This window comes from Lampris incognitus, chromosome 7, assembly GCF_029633865.1.
Source record: "Lampris incognitus isolate fLamInc1 chromosome 7, fLamInc1.hap2, whole genome shotgun sequence".
NCBI lineage: Eukaryota > Metazoa > Chordata > Actinopteri > Lampriformes > Lampridae > Lampris > Lampris incognitus.
Window position 1 is genome coordinate 21,193,831 of NC_079217.1, and position 19,743 is coordinate 21,213,573.

General features: G+C 43.5%; 1 protein-coding gene across 3 annotated transcripts in view; it reads right to left on the reverse strand.

Moving 5' to 3' along the window:
- Positions 1–19,743, reverse strand: part of LOC130115359 (eukaryotic translation initiation factor 4 gamma 1-like) — a 55,168-nt gene that overhangs the window by 32,592 nt on the left and 2,833 nt on the right. For 2 of the 3 annotated variants that reach the window (XM_056282979.1, XM_056282978.1), the window contains exons 2-6: positions 17,982–18,040; positions 15,910–16,031; positions 15,672–15,758; positions 11,325–11,519; positions 10,526–10,628 (exon numbers count right to left, since the gene is read on the reverse strand). In XM_056282979.1, coding sequence (XP_056138954.1) covers positions 10,526–10,628; positions 11,325–11,519; positions 15,672–15,758; positions 15,910–15,984 — 460 coding nt within the window. In that variant the 5' untranslated portion in view covers positions 15,985–16,031; positions 17,982–18,040. The remainder of the gene's footprint in view (positions 1–10,525; positions 10,629–11,324; positions 11,520–15,671; positions 15,759–15,909; positions 16,032–17,981; positions 18,041–19,743) is intronic. The other variant, XM_056282980.1, reaches the window with a different exon arrangement.

Consider the following 19,743-nt stretch of genomic DNA (forward strand, 5'->3'; position numbering starts at 1 on the left):
TTTTCCGAAATTCACGTGTTTCCATTACTAATTTTTTAATTCGCAATTACAGATTACACATGAAGCACATTAACAGAAACTTGCCTAGAGAGACAGTGAGAGATTTGATTCTACAAAGCCCTTTATTAAGCTTCTTTATGCATGCTCAATAATCCAGGAAAATGTCTTTATGCGTGCTCAATAATCCAGGTAAGAAAATCAAAGAAAGTTGAATCAGTTCATCTGGACACGTTTATTGTGAGAAACGTTTCATCACTCATTTAAGTGACCTCTTCCGTCTAAACTGACGGCAGGTATCCCCACCCTTATAAACAATACAGTTGTATAATGACCGAAACCAACAACCAGTTTCATATGCAAACAGATGTGACCATTAACTAGAGTTTCAATGGCCACGTGTACTATTCACAGAGGATTTGGGAATGTTTGCAATCACAGCATTATAAGATGTCGACAGATGTACAAGATGTACAGATGCTGGCCAAGAGGATGGCACAATACGGAAGAGCAAACACGTCAGGCCAGTACTCGGCAGTCTACACCCATCTACAGGCCAGTGGCCACACCTTCAAGGATGAGGATGTGCACATCCTTTATAGGGAGGAACACTGGTTTGAACAGGGAGTCAAAGAGGCCATCTATTTGAAGAGGGAACAACCATCCCTGATTGGGGGTAGGGGGGTGGGGAAAGAGTACATCTGTCGCCGTCTTACAATGCTGTGATTGCAAATATTCCCAAATCCTCTGTAAATAGTACACATTGCCATTGACATTGCAACTCTAGTTAATGGTTACTGCTATTTGCATATGAAACTGATTGTTGGTTTTGGTCGTTGTACACCTGTATTGTTTATAAGGGCAAGGATACCTGCAGGCAGTTTAGACTGAAGAGGTCACTTAGATGAGTGATGAAACGTACCTGTCAATAAACATTGTGTCCGGATGAACTGATTAAACTTTCTTAGTCTTCTCCAAACTGAATAAGAGCTTGGAGTGTCTTGATGCAGGCTCAATAATCCATTTAAGAACTGTATTGTTTATATGGGGTGGGGATACCTACAGTCAGTTTAGCCTGAAGATGTCACTTAGTTGAGTGATGAAGCATGTCTGTCAATAAACGCTGTATCCAGATGAACTGATTCAGCCTTCTTTGAAAGAGCTAACGAGACCTAATGAGGGCTTCTTTCAATCTCTCCTGCATGAAAATCCTGAGCTCCAGTCTTTTCTTCTTGCAGCAGGCCATCAGCAGCAAAGTCTGGATTACTGTTCATAACACTTGCCCAATAAATGTTGTGTCCAGATGAACTGATTCAATTTTGTGATTTCCTTAACTGGATTATTGAGCATACATGAATATATAGCACACTTAATTTTCTTAATACTGTCCTCCAGCTTCTGAACTGCTGCTGTAATCCTAGCAGTGGAGTGAGATGTATACTGCTGACAGAAGAAACAAATCTGTGCCTTGCCCACTTCCCACCATTGCCTCAGCAAATCAAAATTAGTTTTTGTACTTTGCCAGCAGACCCAAAACTGTCCAAATCTCTGACAGAAAACGCTGTCCTGCAGCAACTTGTTGAAATGCCAATATAACCAATATAATGCCAATATAATGTACTGTCTAGCAGTGGGGTGTTTCAACCTCCATGCATCTAGCAAATCTAACTGAGTAACTATTCTGCCCAAGCTATCAGACGACTGAATGTATGGTTCCTCACTTGTCCTGCCCATGGTGAAATCAATGGTGCATGCTCGTTACCATACTTCTGCAGCTCATCCCTCAAAACACTGAGAAAGGCTAATCTGTCAGCTCCCTAAATTGGGGGATAGGCATTGACCAAACATAAAAGGCACCCTTCAGTTTCTACCTTTACAATCAGACACCTCCCCTTAACTAACTTCACAGATGATAAAATTTTTGGTTCTTTTAGTTAGCAACACTGCTACCCCCCCCCCCCACACACACACACACTGAAGTTGGTGCCATGGCTGAGTGTATATGACCTCTCCCACCATCACTCCCAATTTATCTCACTATGAGTTTTCTCCAGAAAAACCACATTTATGCTTTTCTGCTTCACAACCTCAGCCACTAAAGCCCTCTTATTACATCTGTCCATTAATGTTACGAGATGGGTCAAGCAGGGAAAAAAGATAGACAGAAACAGACCAGCGTGAACCAGAAAAAAAAAGAATAAAGCACCCTATGATGCATGATCATAATTTATTTCACAAGTTTTGGCCCTTCTTACAGTTTTCCCCTTTGCTGACTTTCTCAAGGCTGTGACGTATTTAAAGTGAAAACACTTTTTTTCTCATCAAGCAGCTCAAAATCAACCACCTTCTGCAGATAACCAACAGACCTGATGAACTTCTCTGTATTACTGACATAATCTTTTACTTTTATCGACTTCCTAAAAGTTTCACCCCAAAAAAAAGTCCTCCAGAGAATACAGATCAGTGCTGTGGTATGATGTTTCACCAACAGACACTATCAGACTCTGAAAAGCAATCCATATCCTCAGCCTCACCTGTTACTTGGCTACTTGGAATCTCCTCTACACTCTCAATATTCTCTTCCGTAGGCCAACCTCCGCCCTTCACTCTGTCCCTCACCATTGAACACATCCTCAGTCCCTGCCAAGCTGCTGGATGCAGTCGCCTGTTCAGCTGTGAGTGTTTCTGCAAGCTCTGCCCCCGGCTCCAAGGCCATAGGCTGAGAGCCTATTTCCTCATCTACAGCTGGTGGGGCAAGCTGTTCCTCCAACTGACTCTGTTCTCCTCTCCCCGTCTCAGAGACATTATTAGGGGGCAGGATGTTAGCATCTGCGTTGTCTGCCTCTACGGACATGCAAACAGCTTATAGCCGACATCACCACATTCAAAACATTTCAACTGCCCTGAACTAGCATACACCATGTACAAGCCGTTACCATGTTTAACGCTAAAAGAAACCTCCAAATTCTGTGTCAGACAGTCCAAAAACGTTAACACCTGTCTCCTGAGTGACTGAACATGTTTCAGCTTCAGATCTTTACATGAGACTGAGTTTTGAAAACACTGGTGAATTTGCCAAACCTCCACAGCTCATTTTCCAACAGTTCATTAGAGGTAAACGGTGGTGGTGGGGGTCCAGGTAGCGTAGCGGTCTATTCCGTTGCCTACCAACACAGGAATCACTGGTTCGAATCCCCGTGTTACCTCTGGCTTGGTCGGGCGTCCCTACAGACACAATTGGTCGTGTCTGCGGGTGGGAAGCCGGATGTGGGTTTGTGTCCTGGTCGCTGCACTAGCGCCTCCTCTGGTCGGTCGGGGCACCTGTTCGGGGGGAGGGGGAACTGCGTGATCCTCCCACGCGCTACGTCCCCCTGGCGAAACTCCTCACTGTCAGGTGAAAAGAGGTGGCTGGCAACTCCACATGTAACGGATGAGGCATGTGGTAGTCTGCAGCCCTCCCCGGATCAGCAGAGGGGGGTGTGTGGGTGTGGAGGAGTGACCAAGACGATTTGGAAAGTAGGGTAATTGGCTAAGTACAATTGGAGAGGAAAAAAAAAAGGGGGGAGGGATAAACGGTGGGACACCCAACACTGTAATTCTTGTAGAGGGAACCGACAATGGGTAAACAGTACTGTAGATATCCCTGATAACTACACCATTCTCAATCCTCTAACTGACATGATGCTCCTCCTTCAAAAACACCACCACAGCCTTGTTCATCCTGGAAGCAAACAGTAGCTTGCCATGTCCAACTTTGTGCATGTACAACTCTCCTACAGCCAACACAACCTCCCCCCACCGGGCTCCGGCCGGGACTATCCGGATTCCATGACAGATGAATGGAGGTGGCGTCTTGGGAGGACGCCATTCCTCCCGAAAAACAACCGACAAAACAACTGATCACTCGACCAACACTCGGTAAAAAGTATTGACAAAGCTTACCTGATCATACACATAAGGACAGATGAAGAATACAGTGGAAGAAAAAAAAAGACAGTAAACAATTCAAATTCCATGGCAATCTCACAACCACCACCCTCACTCACCCAACCTCCCAGCATATGATGCAGAGAGAGAGAGAGATCTTTCATGCTTTCATCCTGTCTTCCTGACATGGGACAACCGATGTGACGTGCAGACTTGTCATACCCCTAAAACACATAGGCTATTCAAATGTCTGCCACGAATAGGCACAAACGAGAACATTTGTGTAGCACCTCATTCTACAGGTTAACAGTCCAACTGCATGACAAATAGAAAACCAGAAAGATAACACACTGGCAAACACAACTACACTGACCCTTATGAAAGGAAGACTGCCACATTACTTGTGTATCTTGTACCCTTTTCCCACTGGCCAAAAAACCCGCTAATGTCCGCCTTTGGTAAATGTAAAAAGGTGGATGTTAGCGGGGTTTTTTGGCCAGCAGGAAAAGGGTATTGGTTAGAATTGTGAGACTGAGAAAAAAGAAAAGTATTTTAAATAAAATCACTGAGTTTTCTGGACAAATTATTTACTTAACTATTAGGAGCCAGTTCAGTTGCAGCATCACATAGTGCTGGGTGTGTTCCCTTTTTAAGGGTTAAACGTGTTTACACATAGGTCTGAGAATAAATCACTCCAGGCCCTTGTGAAAAAGGCCCAACAATGCCTGCATTTCCTGAGGAGGCTGAGGAGTGCCCGTCTACCCCCCAAAATTCTCACCAACTTCTACCACTGCACCATAGAGAGCATCCTGACCATCTGCATCTCAGTGTGGTACGGCAACTGCACCTCAGTAGACCAGAAAGCTCTGCAGCGGATTGTCAAGGCGGCCCAGCATATCACCGGTACCCAGCTCCCAGCTCCCAGCCATAAAAGGCATTTATCACAAACGCTGCCTTCGAAGGGGTCTGAGCATCAGCAGAGATCCCACCCACCCCAACCATGGACTGTTCTCCCCCCTGCGCTCTGGGAGGTGCTACAGGAGCCTCAGAGCCCGCACTACCAGGCTCAAAAACAGCTTCTTTCCACAAGCTGTTGCCCACCTGAACCTGGCTACCCACTAAATGTCTGTAGACATTTTTAAATATTTTGTACTCCAGCTCTCTTTTAACTTATTTTTAGCTTTTGGTCTTCATGTGTGTATATCTTATATTGTGTTTGCTGCGTTTGTCTGTGTCTGTCTTGCACGGTTTGGTGAAGCCACAGCCCTCATTTCATTTTTAACATGTGCCTGCACATCGTTTTTAATGACAATAAATTGAATTGAATTGAATGTTAGTGAGCCTGACTATCACCATATTTTGTTGGACTTGTAATGGTGGGCCTAGGGACCACGGCCCTGCCTGGAGCTGCGTCCGAGGAGGAAACACCAAGGCCGGTCTGACAGGACACGGAAGTGGGGCAGGCTAAGCTAACTGCTAGGCCATGCAGACCGGCAGTTCCGACAGTCATCCTAGTGTTCGCTTTCTTGGGACAGTGACTTTTTCTTTTTCTGGGATATATGTATTCTTGTAATTTGAATATTTGTTTTTGTCTTTGTGTTATACTGCTGTAGGTTGGGGGAAACGATATTTTGTTTCATTTCATGTACACAAGTGCATGAAATGAAATGACAAATAAATGTTCCTGATTCTTTTCCCCCACTATTGTGATGAGGCCAGTGTGTATGGTTACTGTTTGTGTTGCCATTAGCAGTGGAGCTGAAATCAAGAGTTAGGAAATCCCACAGAAAAACTAAAATGACTACAACAAATGTTGCCACGCAACAGTGAACAGCTACGCAATGCACACACAACATTGGTGCCAGCGACTCCTCTACTGACCGCAACCCGGATTTAGACATTTTGATTTCGTTTTCTGATGGAAAAAGACAAACGCTCGTTCATTGCGATTTCAGTACATGCTGTAGAATCAGAGCAGGATGTGAAAATGGTGCTTTAGGATATCAAAAACGTATCAAAAAGACGGGTGCCTGGAGAAAGACATACCGCTCTATCTTTTTGCTGTTCAAAACGATAGACAGTGGCATGTCTTTCTCAGGGGAACAACTTTGACCATATCAGATGTGACATCACTAGATGGGACATGAACCTAAACCAATCAATGAGCAATGTCATTAAGCACTGGCACAATCGAGCCTCACTGAGTATGGTTATCGAACACTGTCAAAAATCCAAAAATGAGCAAGATTTAGAACCATTCCACGCCAAACCGTTGATTAATGGAGATGCCATTGGAATGGTTCCTTTCCATGCTCAGAATCATTCAGTCTTGCTGTGGAAAAGCACCACAAGCACTTTTTACTAGGGCTGAGTATTGGCAAGAACCTCACAATATGATACACATCATGTTTAAGGCTGGGTGTTTGTCACGGAAGTCGCGGGTGTCACGTGATTCTCGCCATTTTTTTTGCCATGTCCGCGATTTCCCCGGTTTTTAGTGCTTCCCGTGATTTTTCTACAGTTTTGAATGGTAGCCTAATTTTCAATCTTAACGTAGTCTACAGTGTGATCTGTATAGGCACTAAGCATTTTAACCATCACTTCCGAACTGCATATAGCCTAGCATTGTACATTTTGACCTACACTCCGACCCATAGATTGTCCCAATTAGTGGAAGTTTACAGTGTAATGTTATGTTCCCATGGTTACGTTAGAAGTGCGAATGAATGAACAGCTAACGTTAGTCATGGTCCGATCAAAAACTTAAAAATGAGTAAAACTGCAAAGACCTCCGCTAAAGCATGATCCCTACAATACCCAGAAAAAAATTTTCACGTCAGTGGCGGTTTGTTATTTTGCTCAGTGTGTAACATCCCGGTGGACTACACTCGAAAACCAAGTTGCGACAAGCATTTGCAGACATACGTCCATAAAAAGAAAACCGCAGATCGGGCCATTGAAACCGAGAAGAGCCGAAAACTGCAGAAAACTGTGTCAGAGCTGTTTCAAGCTAAAACAACCGCAAAGTTGCATAGACAGAGTGAGGTAATTAAACTTACAGAAGCTTTCACTTCAGCCAACATCCCCTTACACACACTGGACAATGTTGGTCTGAAGTCCTATCTGGAAAGCAATCTCCGCGACATCGGAGTAATTCCAAGTGCCTGTCAACTCCGACGCACCTACCTGCCTAGCATATTCGCGAAACACGTGAATGAGATCAAAGTTTGTGACGGAATTAGCATTGTTGCTGACGAGACCACTGATGCCGAGGACAGATACGTTCTCAACATACTGGGTGTATTAAGCAAACCCGAGTGCAAGGAGGAGTTGAAATTGGATGTAATTCGGTTAGATTGCGTGGTTCTAGACAGTGTCAATTTCAAGACAGTAAGCCAGGCCATACAGGGTACACTGACGAAATATGCGGTCCCCTTCGATCGAGTCACTCCAGCTGTATCTGACAACGCTGCATATATGACTAAGGCATGGGAACGAGGAATGAAACCTCTCTTTCTAAACGCTGTCCATATCACCTGTGTTGCACACCTATTAAACTTGGTGGGTGACGTATGGCGCAAGACATTTAAGAAAGTCAACGATCTGGTTGTGGCTGTGAAACAGGCGTTTACAGCTTGTCCTGCGCGTAAAGCTAGATTCCGCATGTATCTCCAGGAAAATGAGAAAACTCCGTGCATTCCACCGACACCTGTAATAACGCGATGGAACAGCTGGTTTGAAGCAGCCTTATTCCACATGAACCACTTGGATGACTACATTTACTTCTTTGAGGAAGAAAGACAACGGTCTCAGAGCACATCAATCGCTGAGCTTATCAGTTTGTCACAGTCACACGAAGTCATCGAACAACTGTCAATGCTTCAATAGTATATGCACCACGCATCATGCACACATTGAGAAAATATGAAGAGCTGGCGATTCGCTCACATATGGTCACGAATGAATTGCGCGACCTTGCGGTGTGGCTTGATGGTAGTTTTAATGAATGCGACCACCCCATTGGGAAGGAAGCACTGAAAGAGAGTGCTGAGAAACTCCAAGGCTACATGGACCTAAATTCCACGGCCCGTTTCAGACAACCTGCTTCAAGATTTCTCAGTGCATGTCGGGTATTCGATCCCAACTAGGCCATATTCCTAAACCTGGATGAAAAAGAATTGTTCCAGGACATTCTGCTATTCGAGGACAATACACAAGCACAGCGCGAGTACTGTGCATACTGCCAAACGCTGGGAGAAACAAAGTGCGACAATGTATACAGATTCTGGAATGCGCTGGGATCAAGATTCCCATCCTTATCAGTTGTTGCAATCAGATGTTTGATGGCCCCTGTCAACAGTGTTGATGCTGAGCGCTCCTTCTCCCGTTACGGTAACGTTGTCAGTGACAACAGGCGCTCCATAAAAGACTCAAACCTCGCAATGTACAACATGTTGTATCAAAACAAACTTTAAATAAATAAACACACGGTAACCGATTTATTATTTTAGTAATGCAAGTTGAGCATAATCTGTTTATCACAACATTCTGTTAAATTAAAGGCCAAAAGGCATGCTCTTTCTTTCCGTGATGGACCAAAACTATTAAATGCAGCAGTCTACCAATGCATTTTAGTTGTATTTGTTACTAGCAGCAACTGCCCGCTCTTTTTAAAAAAAAATTTTTTATTCACGCACTTCTCCAAAGGAGTTGAATCAAGTGCAACTGGACTTGATATATATCCGTGAAGACGTTTCACCTCTCATCCAAAGAGGCTTCCTCAGTTCGTGCCTTTCTGACTAGACCAAACTAGTCTGACTGGCTGGTGATGAGACTCAGATATTTATCCTCTAGGAGTCATTGTCAGAGCTATTGATATGCGTGGCTCTTTGTGTCCCGATGTTTAACAACGCCCGTCGCTAACAGAGCCATAGATATGAGTGGCTCTTTTGTGTACCGATGTTATGGCCGTGCCCGTCGTTATCGGAGCTATTGATATGCGTGGCTCTCCTGTGCTCCGATGTCCAGCCGCGCCCGTCGCCTTCGGAGCTATTGATTTGCATTTGTTTAGCAGCGACGGTCGTTGGGGGGGTTAGTTTCAACTTCATTGTTCAGTGGTCATGAGAGTCGTTGGAGCCGTTAGTGACCGACTGTTGTTCTTGGAGGCTAGGCTTCTTGAGTCTCCTGGGTAGAGATGAAAGGACGAATTTGTAATTTGTGATATTGGGCTATACAAATAAAATTGAATTGACTTGACATGACATGACATGACTAAACCAGGGCAGCCACCAGCCATCTAAATGTCTAAGATGATCCAATACGGCAATGACAAAGTGTGAGAATTTCCGATATGTGGTGTGTGTGTCACACTCAAGTATAGACACTATGTAATATTAATGTTCATGATGGCATGATAAGAGGTATTAAAACACAAAAAAAGCAGCTAGACTAGAGGCCTGGACTGCATGAGTTCCAAAGTAAAGCTGGTGTGGCGTCTAGTGTGCATCTACAACATCCACTTTTACCCATTCTGGTGCCATGTATTTCCCAGGAATTACCTGGTTGATGCTCTGGCAAGTTTTCTCTGGAGGGATGAGTACAGGATGTCCACATTTTTAACAGACAAGGTAGACTGACCATCCAGCCTTCCTTGTGACAAGTCATCTGGTATTAGGCCTACCCACAGGTTGCTAATACCGGTTTGATTGGAAAGAGGGACCATCAAGCACAGCTACCTTTTTTGTGGTTGTTTTGTTCTGCACTTCCCAAACTAGATAAGATTTTAAGCGCTTCCTTTCGGCCTACAGCACAACGCAGCTTCACGCTATTCCCAATTTTCAAAGTTAATGTATTTGAACTAATACTTTGGAGCGAAATATAGAAGATGTTGCATTAAAATAAGCTTTAGCTGTTTCAGTTGCCTTTATACTACCCCACACCCAGTTCCAACCACGCCCTCCTCAAAATCTTACAGCCCCCTCTCCCCATATCAGTGTGATCTGGCAATAGGCCTGTAAGGCATGCTCACAAACAGAAACGCTGACCAAAAACAAAGTTTCATCCTTTTTCAAAAAAATATAATCCATTCACAAACAATGCATATCAATGACCATAACACACCAAGCCCACATGGAATAATTGTGTTTGCTAAGCAGGGTGTGTTAAGTACGATGGCAGTCTAGCGGTGGTAAACTACAATCTAAACGAAACCCATACATAGCTCAGATGCTGGGGGGGGGGGTCACTGGGTTTGTTTTTGGACATCATTAAGCTGTGCTGACATACAACCACCACTAGATGGGGTGACAAGCCATAAATTGAAAAGCAAAACATTTCTGCAGCGCTTACTGGACTTTGAAATGAATGATTATGGGAATATGAATTCAGGATGGAAAAAAACGATGCGAAGATAAGGATGAAAGTTCGGCCTTCTCAATATGTATGTGTGTTAAAGTCTCATTCTTTGGAATTTGCTTAAAAAGTTAAGCCAGTATGTATGTTATGTGTGTGTGTTATGTGTATGTTATGTGTGAATGAGAACATTCACAGACATGTTATGTGTGCGAGTGTGTAAGACGAGGCCCCACATAGAGCCTCTTACCATAAGTACCATATTCAGCAGGGCTGGTGCCAGCATAGAAACCAGGGGTGCCAGTTGGGACTGGGTACTGCTGAGGTGTGGCCACGTAGGTTGCTGACCGGTACTGAGTTACAGCAGTAAGGGATGAGGCATAAACAAAGAGAGGTAGGACACTTAAGTCAAGACAGTACAAAAATATTAGCGATTTAGTGACTAATCCCAATATACCAAGGACTACTCTTCTCATCTTGACCATGCTGAATGGTTTAAGATCAGTCAAAAAATAGTCTGACACCTGGCCTCAAACAATTTATACATCCAGGAATAAGACAAACAGACAAGCACTTTTACAGACATAGTGCTATTGGCATCTACTCTGATAATAAAATGAGAACATAACTATTACATGAATTGATTTGCATACTAGATTTGAATTGTCCTTCCCTTAAAGTGATGCCTGAAATTCAATTAGCCACCCCACAAATATTTTAATTCATATCTTTATTGGATCAGTATCAGATCATGACAACCAACCATTACTTCCAAGAACTGTACAGATTTTATGTATCAATAGCAGAATACCTGAAATTGGATTTTGGTCCTTAATACACTAAAACAGATCTCAATTCTTCAAGTAGTGCATTCTGAATAAGATTTAAGAGTCATCTCGTAAACATATGTATCAATAGCAGAATAGCTGAAGTGGGATTTTTTTCTTCTTGTTACATTGAAACAAATATGTCTCTTTAAGTAGTGCTTTGAATGCGATTTAAGAATCATCAAGTCTGGAAAAGGCATTTTAAAAGATGCTTTCCCCTACCTGTCCAGGTATGAAGTAGGCCGGTCCCTGTGGGGAGCTGGGGAAAGGGAGTTGCTGCTGGGGAATCATCATCATTTGGGAGCCAGGGCCTGGCTGGTAGACATGAGTTGGAGCCACAGGTCGAGGGGCACTGCTGGTCGGCACCCCCCGGGGCCCGCTACTAGGAGGCAGGCTGGCCCTGTTGGCATAGTATGGCTGGAGCAGAGGGAGGGAATGATGTGAGACAAATTGACAGATGACAGAAGAGTGGCCATAGGAAAGTGTGAATGGAGAAGGTGGAGAAGGGGAAACAAGAGAATGAAAGATATTAGTGACCTATCAACTATGTCTATGGGATCCCAAAGAAACAAAACAAAAACTCAAAAACACTCCCTTATCACAGCATTTGGATCAGGATCAGGTCCTGCTAAGTTTTCCAACCAAACTGGCCTACTACTGTGTCTGTGAATCTGGTTTGTTTCCAACTGGAAACACATTGGCTCTAAATGACAGTGGAGATAAAGCAGCTAGTGCTGGTTCTTTCACAGCCTCCTCATTGACATTCTGCTGCCGGCCTGGGAGCTTACCACCACAGCCAGCAAAATGATGCCAAGCCAACAAAGCACAACACCGCCAATTATCAAAGCAGGACACACACACACACAATCCAGGGCAGGGTGAGAAAAAGAACAGGAAGAAGTGGAGGAAAGAGAAAGATGAGTTACCTGCAGTGACCTGAAGCCTCCCTTCAGCAGCGCAAACAGACCACACACAAAGACACATCAAATGGAAGCATAAGGGGAGAAGAGGGGGAGTGAGAGAGAAAGGAGTGAAAGAGAAAGAAAGCACCTCAATCAGTTATAGGGCATTACACCCAATACCATAGAAAACTGAGCCAAGCAGTGAATTAATAAGCAGCATGCAGAGAAAATGCAGTGTATTCCAACAAGTTTTGGCACTCTTGCTTTTGTACGGGTCATCGACTCAAATATATGATGCAACTAAAGACACTCACATGGTTGTTATGGACAGGTTGAAGTAGGTTGTCCACTTCATAGTTAATTCTTTGGAAAATACCAAGGTGTGATGTAGGGCCTGAATTTCAGTGCAGGATTGCAGGTAAAGCACATAATTTCATTGATTCCCACAAATCTAGCAGTTCTATTGTGGGAAATTCCTGCACACATTTACAGCGATGTATAATGTTCAGCCAACATTTGCACCGGTTTGGTATGTGGGATGGACTAGCTCAGCGTTTCTCAAACCTCTCCTGGAGGACCACTTGTCCTGCATGTTTTAGATCTCTCCCTGCTCCAACACAGCTGATTTAAATGATCAGTTTTGTTATTAGGCAGCTTCGGGAGCTCATAACGAGTTGATCATTTGAATCAGCTGTGTTGGAGCAGGGAGAGATCTAAAACATGCAGGACAAGTGGTCCGCTAGGAGAGGTTTGAGAAACGCTGGACTAGCTGGAAGTGACACATCAGACAGACCGACTTCCGGCCTGGACACCAAACTGGTGTGTGCACTCTCTCTACAAGGCTAGCAGCCCCCTCTGCTGTTGCAGCATCACTTGCTGGCATATACAGACAGTAGCCCGATATTACACATGAATCTTTTTCACGCAACTTAGTCGCATGTAACTGAATTTCGTCAGAGTTGCACTGTATATCAGCCCTTGCAATTACGTAGATTAACTGAAAAGTTGCGAGAAACTTAGTTGCATCAAGTTAAAACTGTTTCAGCTTGATGCGACAAGGTTCATGCAACAAACCAATCAGCGCACACCTGTCGTTTGATGTCACGTCACTCCACAAATCTGACCCGTTCTGCTGGGCTTTCAACCCCCAATGTGAAAACCGCTATGGAGAGACAGCTACCAACATGGACCTTACACAAGGAATTTTTTTTAAAGTGTAATGTCCATGACAAGGACATTTTTCTTCCCAATTGTATCCGGCCAATTACCTCACTCTTACAAGCCGTCCTGATCATTGCTCCACCCCCTCTGCTGATCCGGGGAGGGCTGCAGACTACCACATGCCTCCTCTCATACATATGGAGTCGCCAGCCGCTTTTCACCTGACAGTGAGGAGTTTCGCCAAGGGGATGTAGCACGTGGGAGGATCATGCTATTCCCCCCAGTTCCCCCTCCCCCCTGAACAGACAACCCGACTGACCAGAGGAGATGCCAGTGTGGCGACCAGGACAAACACCCACATCCGGCTTCTCACCCACAGACACGGCCAATTGTGTCTGTAGGGACGCCCGACCAAGCCAGAGGTAACACGGAGATTCGAACCGGCGAGCCCCGTGTTGGTAGGCCACGGAATAGACTGCCATGCTACCCGGACTCCGGACAAGGACGTTTTTTAAGATAATAAACCAATTCAAGAAATGCATTTGTTAATTTAAACAGCTCTGCCAGTTCGCAATAAGGGCACACAGTACTTTGTCTCACTTATGCCATTTGAAATTTGTATCCACTCTGTTCTTAGTTACAAAATTTAGTCTGGTTAGAAATGTAATCAAATCTTCAGTACATGAGAAAGTAAGATGAATACTTAACGACTATTCAACAGATGTTTCATGTATATCGTTCTGACTAATCTAATTGGCTGTTGCACATAGTTTTGATTGCATTTGAAATGCTTAGTGTAACGGTTTAGTTGCAGAACCATTATGCAACTCGCAACTCATAAAGGCAACCAAGTTGCATGAAAAAGTTTCATGTGTAACGTCAGCCGTAGGAATCAGACTTTGTGGTTTCAATGATGTGAACTTGAAGGCAAGTAAACATGGACTGCTGGCTAAAACGTAAATCTACATCATCCAAAATGGAACCTGCTCAGAAAAAAACCACCGGACTTCGAAACAACTACCACAAATGGCGGTGCCAGTAATGTCAACGTTAACGTTAATTCTCAGGATCCTCAGACAGATAACAGTAACATAACTAAGGTGAAGCAGCAGTCCAAAGACAAATTTCAAGCTACCTGGCTCAGAATATATCCATGGCTCAAACTTAACAATGGCGAAATGAGCTGCTTGATTTGTAAAATGTACGGTGCTGCCCCTTTTACAAGCCAACGTTACAAAAATTAAAAAAATAAAGAGGCAACAAATGACAACTATGTATATATGTATATAGTTCAGAGATCCCTTTAAGCTGGAGGAGAGTGAGGAAAGGCAATTTGAGGAAAGCATAGGACATGGTAAGACCTGTAGTTAAGTTCACAAACAGCACCCCCCCCCCTTTTGAAAAATGCATTTCAGGCCCTGGTGATGGATTTCATCATTATCACTTCATCAAAACATTCAATTGAAAAGGAAAAAGAGATTATAATTAGCCTCCTATAGAAGACACGCAGATGAGGTATGCAGACCTTGTAAATATGCCACGAGCACCATGTTGGGTGGCAAAACCAGCTAACGCTATTGATGGTGCTCGTCATTCATTGGCTTTGAGTTTGACTCCTCGAAGGAAAATTCACAGTCCTAATCACAATGGTAATTTCATGCTCAATCATGGCAATGCCCCCCCCCCCTGAGAATTTTCTATATACAAATATTTTATAACAGAAATGAACTGTACTGGCAGAGTAGTACACTGTGGTTTTCTTATCCTTTTTTATATATTATATTCATTTCAATACCTCTGATAACGACGGTCGTTGCTAAACATTGGAACACAAAAGAGCCATGCATATCAATGCCTCTGATAACGACGGGCGTTGCTAAACATCGGAACACAAAGAGCCATGGACATCATTAGCTCTGATAACGACTCCAAAGAGGATAAATATCTGAGTTTCATCACCAGCCAGTCAGACTAGCTTGGTCTAGTCAGAAAGGCACGAACTGATGAAGCCTCTTGGATGAGAGGCGAAATGTCTTCACAGATATATACCAAGTCCAGTTGCACTCGATTCAATTCCTTTGGATAGCCTATTTCTATTCTATTTAAAATAATACCATAATCTAAATGTGAACTTTGTTGTTCTCAGTGCTGTGGATGGATGCCCCAGTAGGTAATTCACCTGATGCATATGGCTGTCTGGTAAATTTTTGAATGTCTGGTCAATTAAAATGTTGCCGGTCACGAAAAAATAACAGCAGTAAAAATTATGAAGAGAAACCCATTCCTGGGTTCCTGTCACTACCATTCCTGGGACATGCTGCATTCCACCAACACTCATCCAGCAATACAGTTCGTAACCATCGCGTGGTTCCAGTACCATGGTGTATCACTGCGTCCAATGTATTGGGGGGGGCGTGAAAGAAGTGAGAGTGTCCTATATGGAAAGCAGTCTACCCAATAGGGTTGTAGCAGTGATGTGGAGTGGGCGTCCAGAGGGCTGGCCTACCTGTCGTTGCTGTGGTGTTGGGTTCATTTGTGGAGGCAGTGGGGTGGCAAACACAACGGAGGGGGGCTGCCCAGGGGGGAAGGAGGGCTGTAAGAGAGGAAGTGACATAAAGGGGAGAAGGGCAGGGTGGAGTAGTAGGGGGTGACGGAGGATAAAGAGAAGGCAGGCGATCACAGTCAGTAAATGTTCCCATCTGCGTTCGAAGAACCAAAGAGTGTGAGCTCGTAGTTGCCCTTACCTGTGAGAGACCAGGGGAGGGGGAGGGGTGGGGGGCGGTGGGGGGTCCTGTTATAGGCTGTGGTGCTTTATTCATTTCATGGAGTTCTGCATGAGGGAGGGGACACGGACCTGTGCACAAATCTGGAGAAAGATGAGAGGAGCAAAGGGGGAGGTGAGGAAAAAATGTCAATAATAAACGGGAGTAAACTGCAGTAAACATGAAGTGGGATGCTCATCTGGCTGATTAGCATAGAAAGATCCACGGAGACCAGAAGGGATTTCTCCAAAAAAAACAAAAAACAAACAAAAAACAAAAACAAAAACACTCATGGGCACATACCATGTCACATGCTCACACTCAGCATAACAGCAATGTCATGGCTGACAACTAAACCATAGCAGAATGCAAATGGTGGGAATAAAAACTGGTTGACTGACTGTTAAAGGGGTTATTTGTAATATTGAGGCTTTGTATTTCCGGAAAATATCAGTAGGGGTTGCTGAATGGTAGTGACTACAACAAAGTAAACAACTAAGTACCCCAAAATTTCTGCTATCAAACACCATAGTTCTGGGCTGGCTGAGTCATTTTCGTTGTTGTTCGAAGGCCTTACCCCCAAATCCTTTGCTAACAATTGCAGTCCTCAGCAAACTATTAAACTATGTCACAGTGAATGACTGGGCATTCAAAAATGTTGGCAAACGTGATGGGTATCCACTACAGGTCTAGTCTGCTTGATTTTCTTGTCCTTTTCCTTTTTATTTGCAGTTATTCACATCGTTGTTAGCGACTTCACCACCCACGGGCCCTTTGAGAAGTCTTACTGTTCTGCCCTGAAACCTTATTGTTGAATCCTGCATATATTTAACAATTTAAACAGAACAATAGATGTGATTTTTTTCAACAAGGTCTTCAACAAGTGTTAAGGAAAAAAATATGGGCCTGTTTCTCAAGGGTGAAATTTAGGAATTTTGGGCACTAGTCAGCTCAATATAAATGTGATGTAATTTTCAAATTTAACTGTCAAAAATCATATCAAAAGGCTGAGCGCCAGTCGGTCGATGATGATGTTAGTTGATTAATAGCCAATCCCTACTGATCCACCAGCTCTCCACACTTTTTTTTTCCCTTAATTTTTGGATGAGGACTTCTTTGGTGGAGGTAGTGGCAGAATAACTGCAGGAAACTTATATTGTTGTAATCATGACATTAGTTTGCTCTGCCCAGCTGTTTAGTCATGGCTAAACGGTTAAAGGAATAATTCAGATTTTTTTTTAAATGTATCCCTATTTCATACTCATTGCCCATGTAGTTCATAGGTAGGTTTTATTTTTCAAAGTCATCCATCCATTTATTCATACTGGACACAGATCCAGCTTGCCATCTAGAGTTCTATGTAATTAATGGGGGACAAATCCACAATCATTCAGCAAAAAAACAAAAACAAAACAAAACATTCCACAGTTCAGCTAAAACTGACATGATATGACTATTATATCGAATTTGAATGGTCATAGTAAAAATTTCAGGTCATTTATATTGCCAATATCCCTCAATTTTTTCTTTGCTGTGTTGCAAGCGAGTGACTCCTGCTAATAATCGCTTGCAGGCTGTGTCGCAGGAAGCAACACGACGAGAAACAACCGTAGCCAACCGTGAAAATGACTAGTTATAAAAGGACCACTCAAATTCGCTGTCATTGAATTATGTCGGGGCATCACGTTAGCTTTGGCTGAAACATGGATTGTATTTTCTACACCGAATAAAGATTGTGAACTTGCCCCTCATCAATTGTATTGAACTCCAGATGGCAACCCAGAGCTGCTTCTCCAGTATGAATAAATCTTACCGTGTACTACATGAGTAGTATTTATTTATCTAAATATATAATGTACCAGTAGGTGTTTTGGGTTTTTCAGTCAAGCAGTACTGATTGGGTACTGAATTTAATTTTGTTGATTGTTTTTGTATATACAGCCAATCAATCTGTTCTACAATTCTGTTCTGCCAGGCAAATCAGTCAGAGCATCCCAAAAACGTGAATTCTGGTAGTCCATATATTTACTGTGATAATCAATCTGTATACCTACATTTATGAATTGTCTTAAGGTCCAAAGAGTGGGACAGACACTCTGGGGAATGGTTTGTCCTGAAACAAAAAGCGAAAAAGAGAGAACAAAGCCATGTTGTAAAATAAAAATTGTATGAATAAAAACACAATTGCAAAAACAAAACCCGATAGGAGATAATCCACCCATTGTGACTGTCAGGAATCTGTGGAGTAGCCTTGTCAATGAAAACGACAAGGTCTGAGGGAGTGCAGCCAATGGACATATTGGGTCATTGGCCTTCCTCCACTGGGATAATTCTGTTTATATGTGCCCCTAACAAAGTGGCATATAGCTGAAGCCTTCAATACTTCTGACACACAAACACCCCCTCTGTTTCTATCTCCCGCGTACGCACATGCGCATGCGCGCACACACACAAACGCACAGCAGCATAAAAAGCCTGAGTCATGATGAATCAGGGTGTTTCTTTTTCTAAAGAAGGGGAAACCATGGTACAGAAATGGTAGTAATCTCCACTGATAACAAGACTCTTTCAAAAAAGACAAAAGAGGACCAATAGATTTTAACTGAGCTGTGGCTGGGATAAAAGGAAGGTGAAGTTCGTGGCTTAGAAAAAAAAACACACACACACTATCAAAGAGTGACCCATGTCATACCCCAGTTTTAGAGCTTAGAGAATGGAGACGCTGCAAGCTGGGCTGAGGTGAGGTTAAAGAAGGGGTCGAGGAAAAGCTCAAAGTCTCATCCATGGACTGGCTCTGTAAAAAGCTTGGTTTGTCGCTGCCTGTCAATGCTGAGTGTACAACCCCAAGTCTAAAGTAGGGTGTAAGAAGAAAAGCACATACTGCCACCATACCTGTCACAGTCTTCTCTACTCATAGGAAGAAACACAAAAAAATAAAAGTTAAGGTGTTTTTGGAAGACTAGCCCCCATTCTTTGATGGCTTTTATGCTACATAACCCCTCTATACCACGCACTGACTGTACAAACAGTGACTGCCTAATTTTTGAAAATAACCAGAACAAATTCAGGGCAAGGTCCGCTATTATACAGTATGCAACAATGCAAACTAGCCAAGAATGGTGCGCCAAGGGGCCCGTATTTAGCGGGAGTGTGCAAGTGCAAGGATAGTTATGTGAGAACCAAGGCAATGCCACTCCCCCAAGTACGCAGTCATCTGAGCTGGGCTGACACACTGCACCATGGAGCTCTAACCATCACCACCAGTGGTAAAACACACAGTTCCAAATGTTGCGTAAGCCCCTACATTCCTCACTGTGACCACCTACACTGCAGGGGAAGACCACCCTTGCTAAAGACCATGGCGACCATGTCGCCTCTTGAAGCCCGAGCCACTGTGTGTGAGCTTATATGAAGGAAATATATCCATCCATGCTATTAACAAAGGACCAACACTTTCTTTTTCTTTCTTTTTTTTAAAAAGGACTTTTACAACAACTTCCCAATTGAATAGTTGTATAGCCCTAGTTTGGTAATAGGAAAAAGATGTGGCATTGGTTCTATGGATTGATGGCCTGTTGCAGATAATTTACAATACACTGAGTGGCACTGAAGCTTCGCAGCTGATGTGCTCACGCTAAGATCTTTAACCTTTGTGAATGTTGGAATGTGTAAGCCCTCTGTCATTTGTGGTGACGTCAGACCCCGGCTAAGTTAAACTATGGAATACTTCACTTAAATATCAACTACAAGCCTTTTGGAGACAAAAAGACGGGACAGTGCCATTGCAGTGAATGAAGAAGTGCTTTCGATCCCTTG